Source organism: Mesitornis unicolor, unplaced genomic scaffold (genome assembly GCF_000695765.1).
Source record: "Mesitornis unicolor isolate BGI_N332 unplaced genomic scaffold, ASM69576v1 scaffold11039, whole genome shotgun sequence".
In the NCBI taxonomy this organism is placed as follows: Eukaryota; Metazoa; Chordata; class Aves; order Mesitornithiformes; family Mesitornithidae; genus Mesitornis; species Mesitornis unicolor.
This window is the reverse complement of record NW_010208008.1, coordinates 19,335-45,558: the sequence shown is the minus strand read 5'-3', so window position 1 is coordinate 45,558 and position 26,224 is coordinate 19,335. Positions and strand designations below refer to the sequence as shown.

Here is a 26,224-nt window from a genome sequence, read left to right as displayed (position 1 = left end):
GGTCTCATGACTCATTTAGCTTCTACATTGATGAAGCCTCTCCAGTTGGGCCGGAACAGCCTGAGACAGTCCAGAATTTTGTGTCTGTTTTTGGGACTGTGGCTAAAAAGCTGATGAGGAAGTGGTTGGCTACCCAGACCATGAACTTCACCAGCCAGCTGGGTGCAGGCATACGGTATTTTGATCTTAGAATTTCCACCAAGCCCAGAGACCCAGACAATGAACTCTACTTCGCTCATGGTTTATTCAGTGCCAAAGTCAAGGAGGGTCTGGAAGAGATCAATGCGTTTCTCGCTGACCACCCAAAAGAAGTGGTCTTCTTGGACTTCAATCACTTCTACGGCATGCAGAAGTACCATCATGAAAAGCTTGTCCAAATGCTCAAAGACACATACGGAAACAAAATGTGTCCTGCTATATTTGCTCATGAAGTCAGCCTCCAGTACCTGTGGGAAAAGGAACATCAAGTGCTGGTGTTCTACCACAGCCCAGTGGCTCTTGAGGTACCATTTCTGTGGCCAGGCCAGATGATGCCAGCTCCCTGGGCCAACACAACAGATCCAGAAAAACTGATTCAGTTCCTCCAAGCATCCATCACTGAAAGAAGAAAGAAGGGCTCCTTTTTTATTTCTCAAGTAGTGCTGACGCCAAAGGCTAGTACGGTGGTCAAAGGGGTTGCTAGCGGTCTCAGAGAAACAATCACAGAAAGGTAAGTTTCTGGTGGGTAACATGTGCTGTGCTGAGTGTGTGTGTTGGTAATGCTGCTTTTCTAATTCCTTTTAAAGAACCTCCAGCAGAGGTGTTTCTTCCATGCTACTGTGAGTAAGACATAACCTGGGAATAACCCTAAAATATTTCAGGAGAAACACATTGAAGGAGAAGCTTTTGTATCTTGAAAGAAAATTTGGTACTAATGCCTAATCTTGGCAGATCTATCTAAATGATCTAGATGGCTACTAACGCACAATCTGAGTTTGGTCAGAATTTGGCACTATTGGAACATGGTTCCCTGCTCACTGCAGGGGATTGGACTGGATGACCTTTAAAGGTCCCTTCCAACCCAATACATTCTATGATTCTATGATTTAAATTTTAATTTATGCATCAGGCTTCAGGTATCGGGTAAACCATTTATTCAGTTTGGCTCATCAGCAAAGCTTGACACTGCAGAATGTGCATCCTTAACTATCTTTACACACCTTAAAGATGTGTGGCTTTTCTCTTTGCATACTGTCACATATATCAAAGATATCAGGACACCACTAAAGTGAATTTACATCCTAACAGGCCTTCATTTAACATACAGGAAGAAGACTGCAGATCATTGTAGAGGGCCTGTACATGGAATACTGTGTTGACAGGTCATTAGTTGTTACATTCCAAAAAAGGCCGTCTGTGCAGGACATGCATTATTTAAACCATTTGGACTTTGATAAATTACAGCAAATTTTCAGCTTAACGGCATGTATGTGTGACTATGTTCTTGACAGCTTGGTAGAAAACCTGAAACCTAATGCTAAGACAGAAGAGCTATTTTTTTTTCCTTTAAAAAAATCAAGAAGTGTTGCAGAGTGTAAAATTTTATAATGGGGATCAGTGGCCTGGTAACGTTCTGCTCTCTGCATGGATGTGTTCGTGCCAGAAAGGTCTATTGGGAACACTGTCCCCCTTCTACGAGATGAATGATGCTGTGCCTGTGACTCTACAACCTGCAATGAAAACATGCCTCATTTTTTAGAAAGATTGAACCATTTTTATGGCATCTTTCCCAAGTGACTGCTAACTTGGAAAAAACAGGGAAAAACTTTACCTGAAATGGTAAAACACTGACATAGAAGGTGAAATAAACAGTGGAATAGGACTCAGTAGTGCCTGTGTGACTGCACATGCAGCTCTTTGTATATCCTGTTTCTATAGGCTCCATTCGACTGGGGATCCGCCTTTCTGCTGAGTCTGAAGAGCACTTCTCTGTATTGAAATACTACTTTGTTGATGGATTTTACTGTTAGACATTTACCTTGTTTGCCAGGGAAAACAAATTCCTGAACAACATCTTTCTGAGTGTTCTTTAGATCATGCAGTACCACATTCAAGAAAGCACTATGTTCTCCTCAAAACTTGCTTTATCAGTAATAGCCATTAAAAACCTTCTTCTCTGGCTCATGATGCACTTTCTTGAAGCTGTTCAGAAAAATAAAAACTTCAGATGGATTCTGGATATGTTTTGCTGAGCTCTGAAGGGCTTGAGCCTTTGAACTCTTAGTATACCTTTCTCTACAGCAATTTCTGAGATTATAACTACCTTGAAATACCGGTAAATAATTGGGCTGGGATACCTGGAAATGTTTTTTTTCCAAATGACAACTGAGAATTTTCATATGAGCCACAAGTGTGTAATCATGTCCACTGCATTAATGCTTTTTTCCTTCTTTGCATAACTCTTTTAACCATTGCAAAAGAAATGAACCTTTAAATAATTGTCTCCAAATATAGTATTTAGTCTTCCAAATGTGGCATTGGCATCTTATTTTGAATTTTTATTTGTATTTTTATTACAAAATATACTGCAGGAAGACACAGGCTTGGAATATGTGTTAATCTACATTGAAACTGTGCTTGTATATTAACTGCTCTAGAAGTAAACATCAAGTATACTCAGAACTGCTCCTCATTTCATAGATTCATGGAATCACTTGGTTGGAAAAGACCTTTGAGATCGAGTCCAACTATAACCTGTCCACTGCTAAACCATGTCTCTGAGCACCTCATTTTTAAACACCTTCAGGGATGGTGACTCCACCACTTCCCTGGGCAGCCTGTTCTAGTGCCTGATAACCCTTTCAGCAAATTCTTCCTGATATCCAATCTCACCTTCCCCTGGTGCAACTTGAGTCCATTTCCTCTCATCCTGTCACTTGTTACTTGGGAGAAGAGATCAACCCTCACTTCTCCACACCCTCCTTTCAGGTAGTTGTAGAGAGTGATAAGGTCTCCTCTCAGCCACCTCTTCTCCAAACTAAACAACCCCAGTTCCCTCAGCCATTCCTCATAATTCTTGTGCTCCAGACCCTTCACCAGCTTCGTTGCCCTTCTCTGGACATGCTCCAGTGCCTCAATGTCATTCTTGTAGTGAGAGGCCCAAAACTGAACAAGATATTCAAGGTGCAGCCTCACCAGTGCTGAGTACAGGAGAAGGATCATACAGAATCATACAGAATCATACAGAACGTTAGGGTTTGGAAGGGACCTCAAAAGATCATCCAGTCCAATCCCCCTGCCGGAGCAGGAACACCTAGATGAGGTTGCACAGGAAGGCGTCCAGGTGGGTTTTGAATGTCTCCAGAGAAGGAGACTCCACAACCTCTCTGGGTCACTTTGGTAGTCCTGCTCATCAGATTATTCTGTCCTTTTCAGAATAAATATACATAACAAATGCCTTTATTGTGTCCAGGTAGATAACATGAGTGCTTTTATTGCCAGTTGCTGCATAGATTTATATATTTTATACTATTTTCTGCTTATGAATAAATGTTGGTGAAGAGCTTTGTATTTAGGCATGCAGCATCTTGCTGTTGACAGCAGTTTTGTGGGACATACTTGGGTGGGGTTTTTCCCTCACGCTGAATTTTGAAAGATCTAAATGCAAATGTGGAGTAAGGTTGAATTTTTCAAGTAATTGTGGTGTGGGGGGTTTTTCCCCCTAAATTAAATACTACATTTAAGAAATGTTCCTTTGACATTTTCACATAAAACCCATAGTCTTCTTTTTCCCTTGTGTGTATGGTGGCCATTTTCATTTTTTGACTTAATTCTGAAAATAGAGCAAAGTTTAGATCCTTCCAGAGCCAATAAAACATAGCAGGTTTTGCTCTATGAAGCTGTTTGTTAGTCAAGAGATTATTTACGATTTGGAGAGCAGTGGCTACCTTAGAGGGTTAACCTGGTTTCTCTCAGTTGCAGCATCCATCAGACCAGGAAAACTGCAGGTGGACACCATGCTCCATTCTCCTGCTTTGTAGCTTGTGCTGTGAAAGCACATGGTGAAATACTCCTCTGGACCAAAGAGATTTGGTTTGATAGCTTTTCATCATGGCTGCTTGTGATGGTGGAGCATCACATGTTCAAACTGCTGTCTGCTAATGCAGTGCAAATGGAGGAATTACGTTATTCCTCAGTCCTGTTCCCCACAGCACAGGTAGGCAACATAGGAGGCCCATGGTATCCTTGGTTTCAAAAAAAAGCAGTTTCATGCTCCTAAGACTGAATTCAGTAGAAGATATACCAGGACTGGCTTTTACTGATAACACTTGCTCACAGGCTTTGCTGCTGTTATCACAGGTAATGCTCTGTGGGACAGTAACCTGAAAGCAGGAGAAACTGCAGAGTCATCAAGCTTTCTATCCTGCACAAATACAAGAAGGAAAAGCCATTTCTCGTAAGCTTTTCTGAGGAGCACAGCTCAGTGCTGAAAAACTTCATTATACAGCTTTCATCTTCATTGCTCGAATGAGAAGAATCGCTTGCGTGCTCACATGTTATGTTTCTTGAATTTGATGAAAAACTTTGAGGACTAGCAATATGCTTTCAGGCTTAACATTCTGTCATGCACAGTTTAGATGCCAAGAAGCATGCTTTGATTAGCAAACAGTACATACCAAATGAATTACGTTCCCTCTGCTTATTGAATTAACTTCACAGAGTGGCAGCCGCCTTTAGTACATCTGAAAGGCGGTTGTGAAACAACCTTTTGATGAGCATGGAGCTGTTCTTCATAATAATCTAGTTAGTTTTCTGATTTGCAGTGAAATTACTAATTTTATCTCTGACACTGGAGACAAGCATGATATTCTCTTTTGTTGTCTCTGAGGTAGAATAATAAAGAAGAAGAACAACAGATTTCCTTCAGAGGGTGCAAAAATCCTGTGGTACTTTTAATGCTTTTGAGAAATAGAAAATAAACATGCACCCAGCCAATTGTCACTTGGTTTCCAAATTAATCTCTAAGGATAATGTTCCCTGTAGCTCACATGTGACTGAATCCTTGCCCACCATACTAAAGCTGCCCCCTTAGCAACCAAAGCAAATAAAGCAAAAATCCTGCACATGAGAATGAACCTCTGAAGCAGAGGCAAAGCAGCCACAGTATTAACAAAAGGTGGTAAGTAGGCCACAGAAGCTGGCTGGAGAAAAGCCATCTTTGGGTGCAGTTGAAAACCTAGCAGCATGAGATTTAGATGGGAAATAGGTGGATATTATATGAAAAATAATCCCCGGAGTTGCAAGAAGTGGGATTTTTGAGTCAGTTACTGAGAGTGCACTCCTTCTCCAAACTGTGTCTCACCCAGCTGAATTTTTGAAAGTTTCTGTGTTGCAGGAAGTGTGGGATTTGAGGATATTTTGGTCCACACTTGGTACTGACATATGCCATTCTTAAACTATTTTTTATGAAAAAGAACAGCAGAAATGGCAAGTGTATCTTGCTAATTGAGCATCATTCTTGCTTGTCACCTTGTTGTCTGTCTCCATTATGGGCTGCAAGAGAGCAGTGGGCTGGGATGAGCTGGTTTGGGTTTAGGACTTGGCAACCACATAGCAGCACAGGTGGTGTGTGAGGTCTTTAACTGCTGAGAGGCAAATATGGACTCAGTCTCTCACTTATGCGTATTGTACAACCACACTTGTCCCTGGCCCATTTGACTTTGGAGGTGGTGGTCTGTTTTCCTTTTTTTCCACTTTTTTCCTTATTTCTTTTCTTTCCCTTTTTCTCCTTTTCCCCTTTTACACTCTTCCTCTTACTGTTTTTGCTTTTTTAATCTCTTTTTTTCTCCTTTTTTTTTTTTTGTGACCCAGAAGGCACAAGCTATAATTCTGGTAAATTACTAGGGAATCCAAAAGTACTCTGAGAAAGTCCTTACTATTTCTGTTCTTCCTCAGACTGTCCTTAATTACTTTTCTAGTCTTTCTACACAGAGGCAGTCTCCATGTTCGCACACAGAGCAGCACGGGGAGACCTTGTTTTCATTTGAAGCATCTATCTGCCACGTCAACAGGCCTGCACAGTAAAATCCTAAATGGGCTGTGTATGTTCAGGCTGATTTTGCTGGCAGGCGTTTTAGTGGCATTTCATCATTGGAGTATCTGTCTGCACAAGGTTTTTAGTATAGTGTTCCCTTGGGGAAGTGCTGCATGGTTGTGTTTGATAGCTGTGGTCATGAACCTGGAATAGTTTTAAAATGCTGCAAAACACAAGAGCACGGAATTTTTAATAACTTTGTTAGGGAAAAGTATTTATCTACGTACCTGTCAGTAGCCTGTGGGATTTAGTCCAGAAAGGGAGTTGACCTGGCAATCACCAGCTGGGTGACCACCAGCACTATCGGCGCCTTAGCTTTGGGCTGTTGGTTTGGGGTAGCTGGCTTGGTCTTTTCTTGTGAGGAGTGGGGGTGTTTTTCCCTCTCTTTGGCCTGCTTATAACTTTTATCATGTTATGCACCTAACACCTGCTTGTAGTTACAGTATATGCTGTGTGACTAATTGTGTTTTATGTGATCCCATCATCATGCTCTGAGCACAGCCTGATCCTACATATGCAGAAAGCAGCAAAGGTTTTTAATAATGAAAAGGAAATGTTGATTCCCTCATCCCTGCTGCTGTTAGCTGTCACTGACATCTAACTGTCTGAAAGATACAGAGTTGTGTTGGGCCAAAGGACACAGAAGAAGCAGTAAGGACCCAGGCACCACAGTGCCATGTTTGTACAAAAGAAACAGCTGGAACAGGAGGAGTGGAAAAGGACCTGTCAATAGAGAAGGCAGCCAGGCCACAGGCCTTGGTGGTGTACTGCCTGCTGCATAGTGCAGAGCTTCCTTAGGCTATAAAACTGCCCATGTTTCTGCTTCTATCAAAACAGAGATGATGAAGTCTGTTTCCTATGAATTAAGTAGTGTCTGTGGGGGGCCATGCAGTTCTTTCTTAGGGAGCCACTGTCAGTGTGAAAGATTGTCGTGGAGCCTCACAAAACCAAACTAGACAAGTATTAAACTCAGAACAGGATTTATCAACAACACGGTAATAAAACTCGAACTAAACCTTTAGTCTATCCAGAAATAACTTTGAACACAGATTTGAAATGCCAGGTGGGAATTAACACTCCACAGCTGACTTAGTTCTTAAACTGTTAGAAATGAAGAGCCAAAATGTGCAGTCACTCACCTAGTAAGATGAGGGCTCTCAACCTTGAGGAGTTTCGTTAAGCGCTGCCCCAACCCAGGGGAGAGTGCCTGACTGCAGAGCTGCTGCTCAGAGGACCAACTCCAATGCACCCTCTGGCAGGGCTCCACTTATGCCCTGGCTGGACCTGATAGGTTGTTGAATAGGGTCATGTCACCCCTACTGGCTGAGGACTCCAACTTCCCCAGCCTTCTTGAAGAGTGTATATGACAGAAGTCACTGTGTGGACACGATAAGTGATCGAGAAGTTTTGGTGGGTAATTTTAGCGGGCTTTTGTCAGGGGCAGGTGCATCTGCCACAAAGACGCTGGTTTGATACAATATAAAGCTTGTTTTGATTTCTTTTGTTCTTTAAGCCTGGAAATGTTTAATCTCATTTTATTGATCTTTTCTCCACAACTTTGATACTAGGCAAATGTTTCATAATCCATTTTCTATCAGGATTTTTTTTTTTTGGATGAAATACAACCTTCATCCAGTCAGAGATTATAATAGGAGCTTGTCTACAATTGTAATGATAGCACTGCATGTATTGTCCCAGGCTGTACAGTTGTCTCAACAGAGCAGAGCCTATTATAGTAAAATGTCTTTCAGTGTTTATCTTGGAAAAAAAATATAATAAAAGACATGTCTTTAAGACATATGATCATACAGTGGGATTTCACCTTTGTAGCTGATGATCTGAGAGTTTTTGTAACTAAGCAACTGTCCTGCAGAATGTATTAAATCATAAATTAGTATTAAGATATGATGGAGACTGAGTGGAGTAGGAGCCATGGGGAGATGCAGGCACTTTCCCACTGAAAATTTTTGTTTTCTGAGCTGCAGCACAAAGGAGGAACCTTACCATCATTTGTTTCATGATGGGGCATCAAAACCTCTTTACCTTTATCTTCCAAACAGCACCATGGTGCTCACAGTTGTGCCAGCAAACACTGTTGTGTAGTAAATCAAGAATGAAACCAGATCTTGGGTGATGGGCTCTTTAATTTTCTGCTGGAAAGTGAAGTGGGACAGCCAAGGAGTCTTTCTCTCTTCCTACTTGAACTTACATACTCTGCAGTCTGAAATGGTCTTCTCTCCTTTTCCAGTGAGACCTAAATTACAGCTCTGAGGCTATCCCGTAATTCAAATAATTTCTACAGGTATGGTAGCATACTGTGTTGCTTGAGTAACTGAGAAGGGATCATTTTACCCCGTGCATTCACTGCCTCGTTTCCCAGGGTCTGAATGGATATTGCAAAGAAACTTGCCTCCTTGAGAGCAGGCTTCTCCTCAGAGCTAAATTCATTACATTTTGCCTCAGTTTTGCTGCTTACCAGAGGGAAGTAACAAGAGGGCCACCTCTCTGTTCCCTGCTTTTGGTTGATGGAGATCAACCGGGGGAGACAGCTCCTCACGACCCATCCCTGCAGTCTCAACGGAGCCGTTGGCTGTGCAGGGCTCGTGTCCGCTGTCCCTGTGCCAGGAGAAGGATCTTCCTCTGCTCAGGACCACCACCACTACATCCTTTCCTTGACTGCCTCTCGCCACCTCTCTCCTCCCATGTGCAGCCTCTTTACTTTGTTTTCATTTCCTCCTCTGAGCTGTGGCAAGCTGTCAGCACAAGAAGTTTCATTTCTACTTCAGCTGCATGTGCAGTGATGATTAGGATTTGGGCAGTTAAGTTGAAATAATTAAATCTGAAACCAGAGCGTTACTGTTGACCCTTAAACTTGCCTCGGGGACGAGTTAAGGACTGTTTCACACTTAGAGATGCTGTTTCAGGCTGTTATCAGGTACTAGGCACATGGTCCTGAAGCTCGTTGTTGGAAGGACATCAAGGTATTTGAGTGTTGTGTAAGGCTGGGTCTGTTTTTCTGAAGAGGGTGAGCACGTGGCACGGCAAGTTTGGTCCATCTGTTAAGCATCCTTCTGCAGAAGGTAAAGGACAGGGCTCAGGCAGGAGTGATAACCACTGCGGCACTGGAAATGAGCTGTGCTCTTGCTCTGCTCTCACACTGGGCACAGTAAATTCTTCTGAGCTTGTTGCTAATCTCAGCTCAGACAGCGTTTGTTTGATAATGATCTGTCTCAACTAGTGGCGATTGCTGCTGGCTCCCTCTCTCCATCAGACAGCATTTCAGTGCTATTATTGTCTGGCTGCGCTAGAACAGAAGAGACATAAATTCAACTGAATGCTTTTCTCTGGGTGGAAAGCTCCCTCCTTTGAGCTCTGCAGTCTGAGGAACATTCATGGAACTAGTATAATCCATATGATGAACATCTGGGATTTTTTTTCTTCTGTGCTTTTTCTCATGAGAATTATAGGTGGGCTGTTGCTTGGAAAATATTTTCCAGCTCAGGCTGGACTTTGCTTTATTATGTAGTAACTGGACAGACCGACCACAAGGCTCAGTTACTGTGATTCCCACTCAGTAACCTTCTGGGCTTGTCTTATACTTACAGCCACCACTGACCATATCAGCTGTGCAGCCCTTCTTTGGGGTATGTCCTCTCTGAGATGCAGACTCACATCTGTTTTGTTTGGTTTTTTTTAAGTGATGTGTATTTTTCCCCAGGCCGAGGTTTTTCTTTTTTCTAATCTCTTAAATAACATGTCTGCTAATGCACAATATACCAGCGTGTTGAGTTACACTGACAGAGGCTGTGTAGGAGATCTTCCCCTGAGTCAGTCCTGGGTGCTGAAAGATCTCCCTGACTGGTCTTTGGGGCTTGATATGAGACAGATGCTCTGCTGAGGTCAACCACCATCAGCATCTGGTGTGAGAGGTCTGTAGGAGGAAGGGGACTGCAGCAGCTCTGTGGTAAATGTGTAGCTTGGTCCGTGTCTGGCAAGAGGAGCGTGAGGTGCTGCAGGGACTCTCATGCTCAGTGCGTGGCTGATGTGACAGGTCTCCATGTTCTTGTGCCCCGGAGTGGTGCAGCGTGACTCCATGTCCTACTGAAGGAGGAGGTAATGACCTCTCTTGGCAGCCTCTGCTCCCATGCCTCCTGAGTGGATGGACTGCAAGATGGGGACTGAGGAAGCAAATTCTCTCCAGCTTTAAGAGAAGATCAGATTCAGGACCACCTGAGGAACCTGAACATGCATAAGTCTATGGGACCTGACAAGATGCATACCAGAGTCCTGAAAAAATTGTGTGATGTAGTTGCCAAGCCACTCTCCATGATATTTGAAAAGTCATGGCAGTCAGGTGAAGTCCCTGGAGACTGGAAAAAGGGGAAACATAGCACCCATTTTTAAAAAGGGTAGAAAGGAGGAGGAACCTGGGAACTACCAAGCTGTCAGCCTCCATTGTGTGCCTGAGAAGATCATGGAATAGATCCTCCTAGAAGCTATGCTAAGGCACATGGAGGACAGGGAGGTAATATGACACAGCCAGCATGGCTTCACCAAAGGGAACTCTTGCCTGTCCAACCTGGTGGCCTTCCCTGATGGAGTGACTACATCTGTGGACAGGGGAAAAGCTACTAATGTCATCTATCTGGACTTCTGTAAGGTGTTTGATACGGGCCTCCACAACATCCTTCTCTCTAAGTTGAAGAGATTACGGATTTGATGGATGGACTGTTCAGCGGATAAGGAATTTGCTGGATGGTCACATCCAGGCAGTAGTGATCTCAGTAGCCTTAAGTCTGGATGGAGATCAGTGACAAGTGGTGTCCCTCAGGGTTCCATACTGGGACCAGTGCTGTTAGTCTTCATCAGTGACAGTGGGATCAAGTGCACCCTCAGCAGATTTGCAGGTGACACCAAGCTGAGTGGTGCTGTTGACATGCCCGAAGGATGGGATAACATTCAGAGGGCCCTGGTCAAACTCGAAAAGTGGGCCCATGTGAACTTCATGAGGTTCAACAAGACCACGTGCAAGGTCCTGCACATGGATCAGGGCAACCCCCACTATCCATACAGGCTGGGGGTTGAAGGGATTGAGAGCAGCCTTGAGAAGGACTTGAGGGCACTGGTGCATGGAAAACTGGACATAAGCTGGCAATGTGTGCTCACAGCCCAGAAGGCCAACCATATTCTGGGCTGCACTGAAAGAAGTGTGGCCAGCAGGTCATTATTGCAGCCTTTCAGTACTTAAAGGGGGCTTATAAGAAAGATGGGGACAGACATTTTAGTAGGGCCTGTTGTGATAGGACACAAACTCAAAGAGGATAGATCTAGACTAGGTATCAGGCAGAAATTTTTTACGATGAGGGTAGTGAAACACTGGAACAGGCTGCCAAGGTGGTAGATTCCCTATCCCTGGAAACATTTAAGGTCAGGTTGGATGGGGCTCTGAGCAACCTGATCTAGTTGAAGATGTCCCTGCTCACTGCAGTGGGTTGAACTGCATGACCTTTAATTGTCCCTTCAAACCCAAACTGTTCTATGACATCTTTGTTATCATGCTTCTCAACCAAGTATCAATCCTGGCTTCACTGCAGGAAGATTTTAGTTTATTGTTGATGCATCTTCTGCGATCCTTGGCTATATTCTTACAAGCTATATTATGCATTTTTTAGTCTAGCTTTTCCCTGGTGGTCTGTGATGTGGTTTGTTTCATTTGTGATATGGCAACCCTAGTTCTTCAGTCTGGAGTTCTCGTTAAATAAAATATGAGATCAATTCAGAAGTTACCAGTATTACTGGAACCATAAGACTTCTCACAATGTCTGCCTATTTTTAGTGCTGATCAAAACCAGTAAGAGCTTTCCATATCATCAAAACATTTTTGGTTTTAGTGCTAATTTGAGATCACATCAGTGGCATATTGTTTAATATTTTATTTCCTTTTTTAAGAGTCTGTTCTACAGTTGTTAGTTTTGTTAGATGTGGCAGCAAGTACATGTTTGTGTAAATTGTTTCAACCCAGAGATTATAAAACCATTTGTTCTTTTTCCCATTGGTGCAGCTTTTTGTTAAAAACCGCAAATATCTTGAAGTCTACTCTTTTTTTTTTTTTTTCAGGAGTGCATCTTTCAGTGGTTTTTTCTCCAGGGAGAAGTCTATTTTAGCAAAATAGTTTATGTCAAAACATTTCAACTTCATACTTCTATTAATTCTGTCTTGTCTTCAGATTTATGGTACAGTGTTAATTGCAATATTTAATGCTGTTTCTCTATTCACAGCTTTTAATTTTTGTATTCAGAAATAGGTCTTGAACTTTATTTGATGGGAAAGGCCAACATTTTGCTTTCTAATCTGACACCAAATCACATTTCAAAATGTTGGAGTTTCTCATAGAACAGCAGTTCTTGGTTTTGGGCCAGATCTCTTTAATACTGCAATGTATGTCTAGCACTGAAATACCCAGCCTTTACTTGCCCCTCGATATTGCTGTTGATTCAGTGACAGTCTGCAGGCAATATAATATTTTTTCTCTCATTTCTAACGTTCATTTTAATTTTGCTTATGACTATTTGAAATTATCCATTAGCTATAGGATGGCCAAGCAAAGTAGCAGTATTATTAACAATAATAATTCACCTGGTGTGCACGGTAATAAACACTGTAAAAGGACAGAGTTATTCAAGGAGAAACTATCATCTGAGTAATACTATGGCACATCTCCAGGACCTTTACTTTTTTTCAGGAAAAATAAGCCAGAATCTGTTTTTAATTTTTCTATAGGAAAGGTCAACCTCATTATTTTGGCTAAAAGTGAAATGGCCTGAGTGCCCTCTTTAAAATTTAAAATTATTTGAAGTCAAGACAGACAGCATGATGGTAGATGTAGTCTAAAGATAAGATTCAGGACTGTGCAGTGTGGAAGAGTCTGACTCTGCTTTATGGCTGATTTGAATTTTGTTGTCAGTCACTTTATGTTGCTACTGATTGCATCATCTAGACATTTCAAGACAGTTGGCTGTATGGCTGAGTTAAAAGGTAGCATTTGATTCCAAAATCTGCCAGTAATGTATGTTTAAAAGGATGGTTCAAAGGTCAGCAGAAATATCTACCAGAGTGAACAAAGCAGATTTTATTCCTTCCAGTGGATTTGTTTGCACAGTGCAGTAAGTAAACTGTACCACTGCTGCCTTAATGATAGGCCCTTGTGAGTTAGCTAAAATAACTGGATTAATCCTGCCTATCTTCATGCTAAGTTCTGCTGTATTCAATGTGGAGCCTGGAAGTTAAGTTTTTATTTCAGTGTTTGAATTGTCAGGATTCCTCTTGGAGCCTTCTTTGCAGCTCCTGATAGCAGCGGGGAAGATGTTTTATAAAAGCTGCAAGAAGTGAATACATTCAAGCAGAGAGGAGAGTGATCTGTGCAATCTCCATAGCAGAATTGCTGAAGGACTAGCGTGAGCATTGCACACATTGAAACAAACCTATGAAATCAGTCATTTGGTGTGGCAAGCAGTAAACATAAGGCCCTTATCTAAAAATGTCAGGAGAATGGTCTGAGCCCTGCCAAGCTTTCAGGAGAAAGCAAGACTGAAGAGCTTAACTGGGAAAAAGTGATAATTAAAGATACAGATGTTAATGGAAACTAGGATGAATGATGATGAGGTTTTGCCAAAAGTGGATGGTGTCAAATAATCTTGATTTGGTTTTGTAACTAGTTCTGTGGAAATTTTAAAGGAAAATGTGGGGATTTCACTAATGTAGCTGGTAAAGTGTGAAATATGATGTTATCAACCAAAATGGAATTTGGGAATTGGAAATGGAGTTGAGACTGGTTGGAAGTACGTGACTGAAGAGAAGGTAATAGTAGCATTCCTCAAAGACCATGGTCATTGTTAATTTTTCTGTGAAGGTCCTTGGATTCAGCTGTAGGAGACTGCTAATGGAGTTTGGTGATAACATGAAGTAAGAGGCTATCTTGGTAATGGAGGAAAGCTGAGAAGTAACATACAGCAAGAACTGGATGCCTGCAATATATAGAAGTGAGCTGGAGTATACAGAAACAAGGGATTCAGTGGTTTAAAATGCAAGGTGATAATGGTGGGAGCATGCTCTGGTAAGGTGGGTTATCATCAACTGGGGAAGCTGTGCAAGGCAGATGCTAGTGTATCACCCACGGCTGGCTAAAGCTGAGCCCTTGTTGGAAAGCATGTGGAAAAAGAGCAGTGTCCTCTTGGTATGCACCGAGTCATTTCCAGCATGCACAGAAAGGTGGTGATACTACTGCCAAGGTGCGGGTAGAGTATCTTTTTGGATATCCTGTGCAATTCTGATCATGTGTGTTCTGGAGAGTAGAATAAAATTGGAACGTATGCAATGAGTGACTACTAACTAGGATGATCAGGGAATGAATTGTTGAAGACATCAAGAGAGCCTCTCTTGTTTATCCTAGCACTGTGAAGCCTGAGAAACTGTAAATATCACAGAGGAGTAAATACCGTTGGGGGGAAAAAAGAGCAGTTTAGGTTGAAGGCCAGTGTTCTTGCAGGAGCAGCAGTTACACTCTAAATAAATTTATGCTAGAAGTGAGAGAAGGGCTCCCAGCCATCAGAGCAGTGAAGTTTTTCAGCAGTTTTACTGCTGGAAAAGCAGGAGTGTGAAAGCTTTTAAGTTGTGCTCTACCAGCTTTTGAAAGAGGAGCAGAGATTCTGAGAGTAGGCCTCAGGATCAGGACAATAAACAAGTACCTCTTGAGATGTCAGCCACGGAAGAGAGAAGAAGAAGGAAGAAGGAGAGAGAGGGCCTTCCCCAGCAAACTCCTCAATTTATAGTGATTGTGAGGTTTATGTATGGAATAAATCTATTGGTCAGCTTGGGTCATCTGCCCTGGCTTTTGCTTCTCCTGACTTCTGTACTTGGTTAACTCATGACTGCTGAAGACCTTTATCACTATGGTAACCTGCATACCAGAACTGGCCACAGAGTGTCTTTTCAGCTTTGTTCCGCTGAAATAGAGTGTTTTAGGTCTTTCAAAATTGCAGTTTTCCTCAACTGAAAACTGACTCTAAAATATTCTGTCCCAGTAAACCAGGAGAGCTGGTTTTCGGAGCCCCAGGAGCAGCCTGGTCTTGAGGCATGTGAGAAGCCGACGCAAGGTGACAAGGAACTGCAGATGCTCTTGCGATATTTGTTCATAGCCCTACAGGTTATTGAAGAGTCAGAGAACTCTGTGTTAAGGGGACAAATCCTCCTGGGTTGAGACCATCTTGGCAGGAAGATAGCCTGGTGAGCCTGTCTTCCCCCAGCTGTAGCCAGAAAAAATATTACTCACTGTGAAAGAGCTGTGGCTATTCTGTAATATCTCGTGGGTACCACAGTTGGCATAATTATAATTGGTGTAATACAAGGTTTATCATATGAATGCTTTGGGATTGTTAATACTAGCTTGTGAGGAAGGCAAGTGAAAGGAATGAGGAATAGCTCAGGGAAGGCTGCTTCTGGTAAATGATTCATAGCAATGCCCAGGATGCTGTTTAGGAGGATGTTGCCTCTGGGATCCAGCTGATTAACAAAGCAGGTTGAGCTGTGTGAGGCCAGAGCTAGAAGCCAAAAGATGAATAAAGGATGCATTAGTTTAGCCTCCCTCTCTGGTGAGATGAAGGAGTGGTTGTGGAGAAGTTGGTGGGTATATGATGACCCTAGGCCCCTGCAGCCTGGGGTCTGGGCGCTGGGTGGCAAAACCCGAGGTGGTAACGACAGCAGTGTAATAAGGATCCTTGGTGCTCTGTATCTATTTCATACAGAGCTTTCAAAAGTAATGATAAAACTAGCTTGGTGGAGAAAGAGATGGAGGGAGTTCAGTCCACCCAAAAAGGCAGTTGCCAATGTAATCAAAGGAAATGACAGCAGGAAGCAGAAGAGGTGATGCCTTAAATGGAGAGAGGTACAGCAGGGAGGAATTTTGGTGATAAACAGTATTTTTTGCTGGAAAAAGAGGTTTGTGAGCACCATAGATAGTATTTTGTGAAAATGGGTCAAACTTGATGACTAATTTTATTTCAGGAAAATATGTAGGAAAGCACTTCACCTTAATATTTTCTAAATGAATGTTTTAGAAATATTGAAGTGTTTTGACAATTTCAAAATAACTTTATTTTAAAATGACACCTAATTTAAAATTATTTAAATGATAAAAGACAAAAAAGTAAGAAAAGAATGTTTAACTGGCTACCCTGAACATTAGCTAGACATTTAATTTTTTTTAATTAACTGAAAAACTGTATATTCCTGTATAATTTAGTTCCCCACCATCTCATTTCCTGACTTGTTTTAATCACAACATCATTCACATCAGAGCTATAATTATGCGCGATTCCTATTACTTGGTTGTGCTGCCTCTTACTATATGCTCTGCTTTTTCTTGCTGTCCAGATAGCAGCAGTGTTGAAAAACAGCTATTTCCCTGTACCTTTTTTCAAAGGCAATTATTTTTGTCATAATTTTCCATGTAAACATTATTGGGTGGATTGCTTCTTTGTAGTCCACTTGCTGATGTTTCAGGAATTAAGGAAATTTCCACCTTCTCTGAAGAATCAGAAAGTGTTAAATTCCTGCAAATGCTGCATTCTTGTCTCTTTATTGCAATTTCTCTGGTTTGAGTATGGCTATTTTCCTTACATTTTTCAATGTTGCATACAATATGAATTATTCTACAATATGTCTGTCTTACTAATGTGTTGTGGAATATACTGAGCAAAGTACTGTGACTGCCTGCAGTCTGATATCTGCCACTGCAGACTCTGACTTTATATCTCCACTTGATGGAACAAAAAATTAGAACCATTTAGAGCTGTTTATCCAAAAGAAAATGGAAATTGCTTTGTTCTGTATTTAATAGCAGAGGATTCATATATAGGTGAGATTTTGAAGTATCTGTAGGAAGAAAACATTAATTTTGCAGGCTATGCTGTCAGACTAAAAAAATTGTGTATTTTACCTATTTAAGTAATTTAGATTTATTCTATCTATTTCAGTGGAAACCGTGCAACGATGTGTGAAACTCTGTTACAGATCATACAGCAGTGATAATGCTGGCAGACAGCAGCTGCTTAAATAAACTCTGCCTTCCACCTAGCTGCTCTGCTTTACCTTATAGTGATACATAGCTTTTAACTGACTTTTCCAGTTACTCAAAAGAGGTCGGTTTGGGTTTGGGGTTTTTTTTCAGAATTACTGTGCTAATTCATTTGTGTTCCAAGGTTCTGAACACAGGCATCCTCATGGAAGGCAGCAGTTTTTCTCTTTAATCCTTGGACTATCCTATATTTGTCTAAACTAGCATAACTATTGTGTGTTACAAGGCCTTCTTCAGTCGTGACATAAAAGCCAAATCCTTCACTTACTGTGGTTGCCAGTCAAGCTTTTAGCTCTGGCATTTCACACTTTAGTTCCCCACTACATTGACCAAGAGAGCAGCCAAAATACTAGATTTGCCTCATTAATGAGATCTTCTATACTGCAGGGTCCACTGAGTCCTTTCCCAGCTCTCTGCATTCCTAATGCTATTATTTAATGCCCTGCAATAGCTGAAAACATGGAATCAGCGAAAAATAGGACACTGAACGTTAATCATCTCCAGAACCACCATTTGCTGCTATTAAATATCCCATTGCATTTCTGTACAAGCACGGAGCTGCAGGTTCAATAAATTCAGCTGAAATGTTCTTTGAAGACAGAGCAGGAAAGGCCATTTTGAGCTCATTTCTACCTACACTTAAAAATGAAACCCAGAAAGCTAATAGCAGCTCAGTAGGAGAGCAGAGTCATCTAGCCCCTGGTGACTCTGCGGACTACAGTGCTATGATAAGTTACATTAAAAGACTCATCTGACCACAGCACATTAGTCTGTGTCATCTGATTAGATGTGTTTCCAAATGGTATAAAGCAATTGAGGATGACTGAATTGTAGACAAGCATTTCAGAAGAATAAATTTGAAGCTGTTGTATGTTACTGTAGGTGCTCCTTGCAACATGAGAGCTCGTGACCAGTGTAATGTCCATTCAGGATGTGGGGAAAGGGATTCCCACCTGTGTACCTTTGAGACTATCAGTAATAAAATTTCACCAGGGTTGCCCAGATTCTCTGGTTCTAGTCAGTCTTGCCTTGGTTGTGCCAGTTTTACAACCACGCTTCTGCTGCCTAGAGAGGATCTGAGGGTTAAGGAAGGGACTCTAAGGAGCTCCTTCCCAGCCCATCCAGGCTGAACTCCTGTGAATCTTTGTGTTTCAGTTCATTTGTTCCTTGGCTGTGCTAGTTCAACAGTTTGTGAGGTCCTGGTGTAAATCACACCTCTTCAATGAACTGGGGCCATTTGGGACCGAGAGAGTAAAACCAGTTGATTTGTTCTGTTAATCCAGACCATTTTCGTATGCTGCTTTTTATTTTGTCTCTACAGATGTATTAACACAGCTGAGAGAATGGTAAATTTTGATCAGGGGGCAGAAACAAATGGCTGGAGTGTAGAAGAGGACCTTTCAAACTAATTTGGCCACAGAAGAGAGTTATGGTAGAATAAGGTACTGTGGAGTGGTACCTAAGGTTCATGTTCTGCAGGGAAGCTTATTTTCTGCAGGGAAGCTTATTTACTGATGAACAGTAAATCTTTATCAGGAACAGAGTGAGGACATGTTGAACAGTCTTGAGTAGCACACCTTAATGCTGTTATTTTTGGTGGTATATATTTGTGAATACTTCAGTTGAAGCTCATGAGGATGTATAAGGATATTTCCGTAGCAATGCTCTGGATACAGAGGGAGGTTGTGACATCTCCATCACTGGAGGCTTGTAAGAACTCATTAAATTGAACATTTGCCAGGAGTGGTTTGTATGGTTGATCTTTGTGTAGTTAATCCTGGACAGGATGGGCTGGATGAACTTGAACAACTTTTCAAGGATGTTACCAGTCATGATTTTTATGATTCTGTAACACACGAGACATCCACTGCTCCCACTGGAGAAATGAATTGTCAGCATCCTTGAAAGGCCAAAGTCAGCATGTGCTGAATTATGGATCCAGAATTAATTGGTGTTCTTGCAAACGTGTGTAAAATTGGATGGAGGGCGGGGAAAGTTATAGGGGTTCAGGTTCAGGCTCGTATGAGTACATCCTCCTGCAGAGCAGTGTTGGAGGTTTTTTTGAGCAGTAATGCCTATTTGCAAAAACCAGCAGGGAGGCTGAGCATGTGCTTTGTTGCAGAGGGAAGAAGTGTCATATGTCACTTTGCCCTCAGCAAGTGGACCTGCTTCAGTTCTCGCTGGTGTTACTGATAATGGGCACTTAATGCTAGGCAGCGTCGCACTCTGTAAATGAGACCAGTTTCTCATCCTGGATTAGGTTGTACTGGCTCCCTGCACTCCAGAAGAAAACGTGTTCTCTGCCTTTGGTGATCAAACTCCCATTAAACAGTGAACAGCCCTTTTGTTTTGTGTTTACGAAACTGCTTTTCCTCCTCCTCTCCCTTGAAGGCTCTGCAGAGAGGAAAGGCTTTTTCGCCACCGGAGGTCCTGTCTTAGAGCACGGCTGTCATTAGTTTTCTGTCACGTTGCCAGCCTTTGATGACTCAGGCATTCAAAAAAACCCAAAAAACAATCACCCCTCTTTCTGAACTAAAAGAGCCTAAAAGCAAAATTTTTAAAGCAAATTCTAATGCAGTTACTTAGGTCATGTTTTCTTTCTGAAATCTCATAATGGGATTTGCAGTTTTGCTACTTGTACTGAAGCTACTTGAATGTTTATTATTTTATAAACAAAATTCAGTATAATTGGAATCCACTTGAGATCTTGGATAGATTAAAAAAATAAGAGGTCTTGAGTATTCAATAACTTTGAAAAGGACTATGTGTGTTTTGTAGTTTAGGGCAGTGTTTCTCAGCCAAGTTCTTTAATACCTCGTAAAATGTTTCTGAAAGAAGTGAGCATCTTAAAAAGAAATCTGCACACATTTCTGCTCATACGAGCAAGCAAACAGAACAAAGAAAACAGAGGTAATAAAATAATTGTCAAAGCTGAGCCCAGATTTTACTGGGTTGTAAATGAAAATCACTGTAGCAATGCTATATGAGAAAATACATGGCTTTTCATCAAAAAAGGCTGGAAGCAGTGATGTAGGGCATATTTGCGTTGTGTGGTATAAGCCATCTTGGGTACCCAAGCCATGCTCAAATGATTAATTCCTCAAACTGACCTCGTGAGGTGCCACCTAGAGATAAAACTTTGGTCTCAGAAGAAATAGAGCCACATTAAATATCTCTGCATGACACTGCCTTGCCCAGCATTATGTAAGTCCCTGCTGCCCAGATCTCTGCTTTTCCCCTTCTCATGCAGACTTTCTGGTGGGTCTTAGAGTCCCTGCGAGAGGCTGCTGGGCAGCATGGGTGGTGGGATGGACCTGGCCCCTGGTGCCAAGGTGCAGCGGTGGTGGGCTGGGACTGGACCACTGCCTTGCCCTCAAGATCCTTCCACATCGCTTTCATCCCCCTGTCTTGCCCTCCTGGGTGTGAGGGGCAGCAGTCTGGTACTTCCTATTTCCCAGTCAGCACAAGTAAATTATATATTCTACGTATGCCTTCAGGACAGAAAAAAAATCAGAATGTTACTGGTCCTAAGCCATTGTCAAACCCAGGTAATGTGCTGTTCCCCTCCCTCCCCACACTGCTCAAACCCACCAGCCCTGCAGCTTTCCCCTTCTGCCCTGCTTGTGCCAGGAGCCCTCCCCTCCTGCTGGAATTGTGGAAAAATGAGCCAACCTCAGATGCTGGTATGTAAGGCAGTACTGCACTGGCCTTGGAGCATCGGCTCTGGCCAGTCTCAACCCAGGTCCATGGCGCTGCAGCAGGATGAAAACAGTACCCCAGGTAGTAGAGGAGCAGAGTAGGAGAAGGAGACTCCTCTCCTTCTGGCACAGGTTTTGCAGCCGAGCACACCTTCTCTCTTCCCTGCCTCTAGACTAAGGCAAGCAGCCCCCTTGTGTGGCTCAGCATTACATGGTGACTTTTGCAACCCTCAGGGTTTATGAGTGATTCCTCCCAAGAACTGGGATGGTGGCCACAGGGGCTGGACTGCACAGCTGCGGTATGCAGACAGCTTCAGTAGGTTTAAGGGCTGACAGAATTCTGCATCTGTCAGCTTTTCCAGCTGCCTGGCTCTTCATTTGTAGCTTGTTAACGTAGGACTTTTCATCTTTTGTGTCCTTCAGGAGATTGACTCACAGCACTGAAAACTCAGTGCATCTCTTGAGGCCAGTAGGACTCCTGATCAACTCATCCAGCCTTCACTGCATCGTTTGCAGCAGGGCAGAGATTTGCAGAGCCTGTCCTGCATGCAGTATCAATAGTGGCTTTGCTGTCATTACTACCAGGGTGACACTGTTTGATTAGGAAAACTCATGGCATTTGCACAGCGCATCTGTGGCTGTAGTTACACACACAGTTACCACACCGCAGTAGTTGGTGGGGTAACAGCAGAGGTTACTAATGTTGAGTATCTACAAGAGTGGCCCATACTCACATCGCTGGGCTGTTCTCAGCCCCTCTTGCAGGGTTGGGATCTGAACCACTGCTGCCAGAGCGTCAGTGAGACCCTTAAGCACAGACATCAATATCCTCCATAGGACAGCCAGGACCTGCCTGACATAGAGACAGTGATGTTGTCAGGGTTTGCAGGCTGAGAGGCTTGTATATACTCATCTGCAAAATAATTTCTTACCAACATTGCAAGAATATCTATGAAGACTATGGTAGGTACTGGGTTTTTCTGAGCACAGTTATGTAGGTGGCTGCTACACAGCATGGTTTGTGTTCCTCTGACTAAAACCCTTAATGAGAACAATTACTAGTTTGAGGCATGCAGAGACTGGAAATTACAAGGAAGGGTGCACAAGGTTTATGCTGCTATCACAAAGGCACCCTGAGAGATGTTAAAGCAGGCTTATTCTAATAATTATTGTGAGCATGTGAGATATTTGTACTGAAACTGAGCAGTGTGTGGTTTCTTAGTCATTGATGTAATCCACTTTCAAGGTGGCTCTATGGGAGGAAGATGACCCGTTTTGTCTACGGCATTTTTTTCCTACAAATTTCTATCATAACCAGAGTTTTATAGCCTAGATCAAATCTTTAAGGTCAGTGGAGTCTTTTGTTCAGGTATTTTTTTTACAGTATTGTGTTCTGTGGCTTTGCTATGCAAATAAGCTTGTTGTTGGATAATGTGATTCACTTTTTGACCTAGCTTTGAATGCTCTCTAGTCTTGTGAACAGAAGATTTCTGTGACTTTATGTAACAATTTGCATATGAGCAAAGGGTCATGAAACTCTGTCCTTTGTGAAATACCAGTAAAATGTAAATAACCCACTTAACTACCAAGCATAACTGGAGATGAAATGGCAGGGCAAACTGAGTTTAAGATAGAGCACTAATCAAAAGGAGCCATGGTTAAAGGCTGGCCTAATAAGACCACAGTAGGAAAAATAAGAGTATTTCAGTCTGTATGTCTAAGTACATAGACAGCAAACTCTATGGTCTTAAGATAGAATTACATCAGAAGCAGCTTCAGAACAAATAAAGGACACCCAAAGATTATTATGCCTCAAGGGGAGGTAAAATTTCACGGCTATCAACTTACGCAGAGGGAAGGAAGGAAGAAAAAATCAGTGCCTGCTTCCAATCAATCAGTTCACCTTTAAACCTGAAACTGAGCCTAAATAGGGTGATAGTAAAGCCAAAGGCATGATACTGCCATTTCAGAAGTACAGCCATGTGTCTCTGTCCAGTGTCCAGCAGGATCTCTTCCACCTGAAGAAGCAGTGGCGTGTTCAGCTGCTCGGCACTGCCGTTTATCGCCTTCATGGTCCGCGCTGTTCTGCTGCGACCTGTGCAGGTTCTGGTTGCTCACAGACATTTTCAGACAGCACAGGCGTTGCTGGATATTTCACACCTGACCTGTGCCTGTCACAGTTCTGCGGAGCGCAGCTTTTTGGGATTGCATAAACTTAAATCTAAAGGTGCTGACTGGGTTCTTACACACCAGAGTGCTTACGCTTGGTTTTACGTATCCTTCAGTCATGTTGAATCAGTGAGTGAAATAAATTGTGTTGCTGGGCTTAAACGTGGGTCTTATGGTGGATTTAAGCAGATTTTGCTGAAGCAAAGCCTTAGCATTGTGCATTCTCCTGTAAAATCATAGAGGAGGCTAATTATAACTGCTTGGGCTTTTTCAGTACTAAGTTGTTCTTGAAAATTACTGATTCCAGTGGCTGCTGACAAGTACAACCTGTGTCTGCCAATAATTCTGGTTTTTTTAGATCTGTTTTCCTAAAGCTTTTGGGAGCAGATTTAGGTTCAGCATGTTCATATTGATTTACGTTACTGCCAGACCAACATTTTACGTGTACCTTGCCTCTGTGAAAGAAGCTGTACAGCATGCTGGCCAAGGGCAAATCACAGGATTACAGACTTCAGAGCAAAGGGAAAACACGATGTTCATCTAAACTGACTGTGGCCCTGCCCAGTCCATAGGTTCTTTTGTTTAAAACAACAGGTTGAGACTGGCTGAGAGTGTATTTTTGGAATGACATCCAGGCTTGATTTAAAGATTCCAAGTGTCGCTGTTTGTCACAGTCATTGGGAGTTTGTTCCAATGGTCAATTACCCTTTCTCTGAAAAATCTATACCTTATTTTTTGAAACTCTGTTAACTTCTATCTTCTGAGAATTGAACGTTCTGCTTGACTTCCTCAGCAGGGCTGGGGAGCCCTTTATTTTCCCATAGACATTTCTTGTGAATGTTAGTTCATGTTTTCATGGTTTCAGAATAATTTCTTTATACTCACGAAGCCAGTTAGGCAGACATCTTTTACACACCAGTATTCCTGTGCTAAAGGTCTGACATAACAAAAATATGCCATCTTAGAAAAGACTTGATATGACAGTGGTGTTTTTTGACTTCAGTTACTGACCACTGGTTTATGATTAAATATAAATTGTGGATGGGATATTAATACTGGGAAGGAAGGGGTATTCAGTATATGCTGTAGTTAAGCTGTAGAAATCATGGTTGCTCTGGTGTCCCCCAGAATATTATTTTCAGTATTTTCTTGAATGTGTCAAACATGCTTTGCAAATGGCTTGAGATCTCTGTTACTTCTTTTTCCATAAACAGTTCCCATGGAGTCCTATGGCCAGATGGTATCGAAAAGAGGGGTCTGGTCTGTGCCCTTGCCCCTAGGCAAGATCAATAATTACTGTAAGCCTGTATGATCTTCCTTTCATACTTTGCTGTTGAGATGTTGAAATACAATAAACATATTTCCGCAGAGAATGAAAATTATAAAAATAAAGATTTTCAGAAAGCCTAAGCAGTAACCTGTGTCCTTTCCCACATGGTTCCCTTAGAAACCAAGTGCGATCAATGGGAGTTACTGTTGGTAAATGCTGCCTCGATGCATTTGTCTTCCTGCTTTATGAGTAATTATTGTTCCTGTTTTCTCCTTAGGGCTCTTCCTGCAATGATGCAGTGGGTCCGAACTCAGAAACCAGGAGAAAGTGGTGTGAATATTATCACTGCAGATTTTGTAGAACTTGGTGACTTTATCAGCACAGTCATAAAGCTCAACTATGCCCTGGATGAAGGTGAAGATGACACTACTTGATAGTATCATCATATGTGTGTTGTTGCATTATTTAGAATTTAAGAAAAACAACCTGCATTTTAAAAGAATTAACTTGTAAAACACTGATCTTCCTATAACACGCTGATGTGTTTAGGGCTTTAGTGAGTGGATGTAGGGGAAATGTTTTAATCAATTATGATCATTTTTTACATTTGTGTTTCATGTGAAGAGCAAAACTAAACATGTTTACAGCGTTTGATAAAACACGGCCATTTACATGTTTTCTGTGAGCTACCAAATGTGATTCATGTGTCTTCTATGGTTATGAACAGTGCCAAGAAATTTGCTGCTTTCAGAGCCATGGGATGTATATTGCCCTCTGCCTGCTCACAGCAGGATTCCCAGCGCTGTGAGCATTACACCAGGAGACTAAGGACAGTATATCTGGCCCAAAAATTCTAAGCTGCTACGCTTCATCTATTAGGTGGTTTAACTGATCGCATTTATCAGTGAGCTACATGTTTAAATGCCTTTGTGAAGTAAATCCAAAGCCATGCCTCTAACACATGCATAGTCAGTGGACAGTAAACGTGGTGTATTACTTAGCTTGCACAGAGCACAGACTAAATCCTGCTCGCTTTTCTTTCTCAAAATGGGGTTTGCCAGTGTCTTTGCTCCAGATCAAGGCAGCAGATACATGCTGCTGGCCTAACTCTGTACTAGGATCTGCCAGTGCATATTTTCCCTGGTTCCTGTAGAAACGAAATTAGGGCAGCTTGGAGTACCTCATGCAAAAGTCTGATCCAGCATCCACTGAATTTTATAGGAAGATTTCCTGTGTTGAGCATGTTGGGCTTGTGTTGGGCATAGGATCAGTAAATTTTGTGTACTGTAAGGTGGGCAGGACTTTTTCCCATAGTGGAAACCTGATTTCCGCAGGACTGAAACTGCACTTGAAAAAAAATAGGTGCAGTCTAACCTCTTTAAGGCAGCTACAAACACAACACTTCTCTGCTGATTACAAAAAAATCAGTGGCAGTTTAATCAGTGAGAAAATTGCTGTACTAAAGAGTGTGGTAGTTCAATTTCTAGCTAATAACACTTCATCGTACTTAAATTGTTTGTGGGTTATAACACTGCATAACATGAGGTTAGAAGTCTATTCAACAGCACTGTTCTAGCTGCAGAATCGCTGATCATCCTACTTTTAATGAAACATATATAAAACTCAAATATATCGAAAACTTAGCTATAAAGTGAGAGCATTGCCACTGTATGACAATAAGTCTGATCAGTCGTATCTCCTGGACACCTCAATGCACAGACACACAACTTTGGCAAGCAAAACACTTCATTTGTGCAAAACAGTAGATGCTGTAATGTCTCAGATGGAAAATGCTCTTTGAGATGCTGCAGGGCTTTTTGGGATCAGACTACGGTCCAGTTTCCATTGATGTTACTAGAATTTTTGGTTGAGTGAGAAAAGAG

General features: G+C 42.1%; 1 protein-coding gene across 1 annotated transcript; it reads left to right on the top strand.

Moving 5' to 3' along the window:
* PLCXD3 (phosphatidylinositol-specific phospholipase C, X domain containing 3) lies at positions 1-24,814 on the top strand (the record flags this gene model as incomplete). Its single annotated transcript, XM_010192338.1, has 2 exons — positions 1-709; positions 24,619-24,814. Coding segments are annotated over 2 exons (866 nt in total), but the record flags the coding sequence as incomplete, so codon positions are not given.
* Between the last annotated feature and the right edge of the window lie 1,410 nt (positions 24,815-26,224).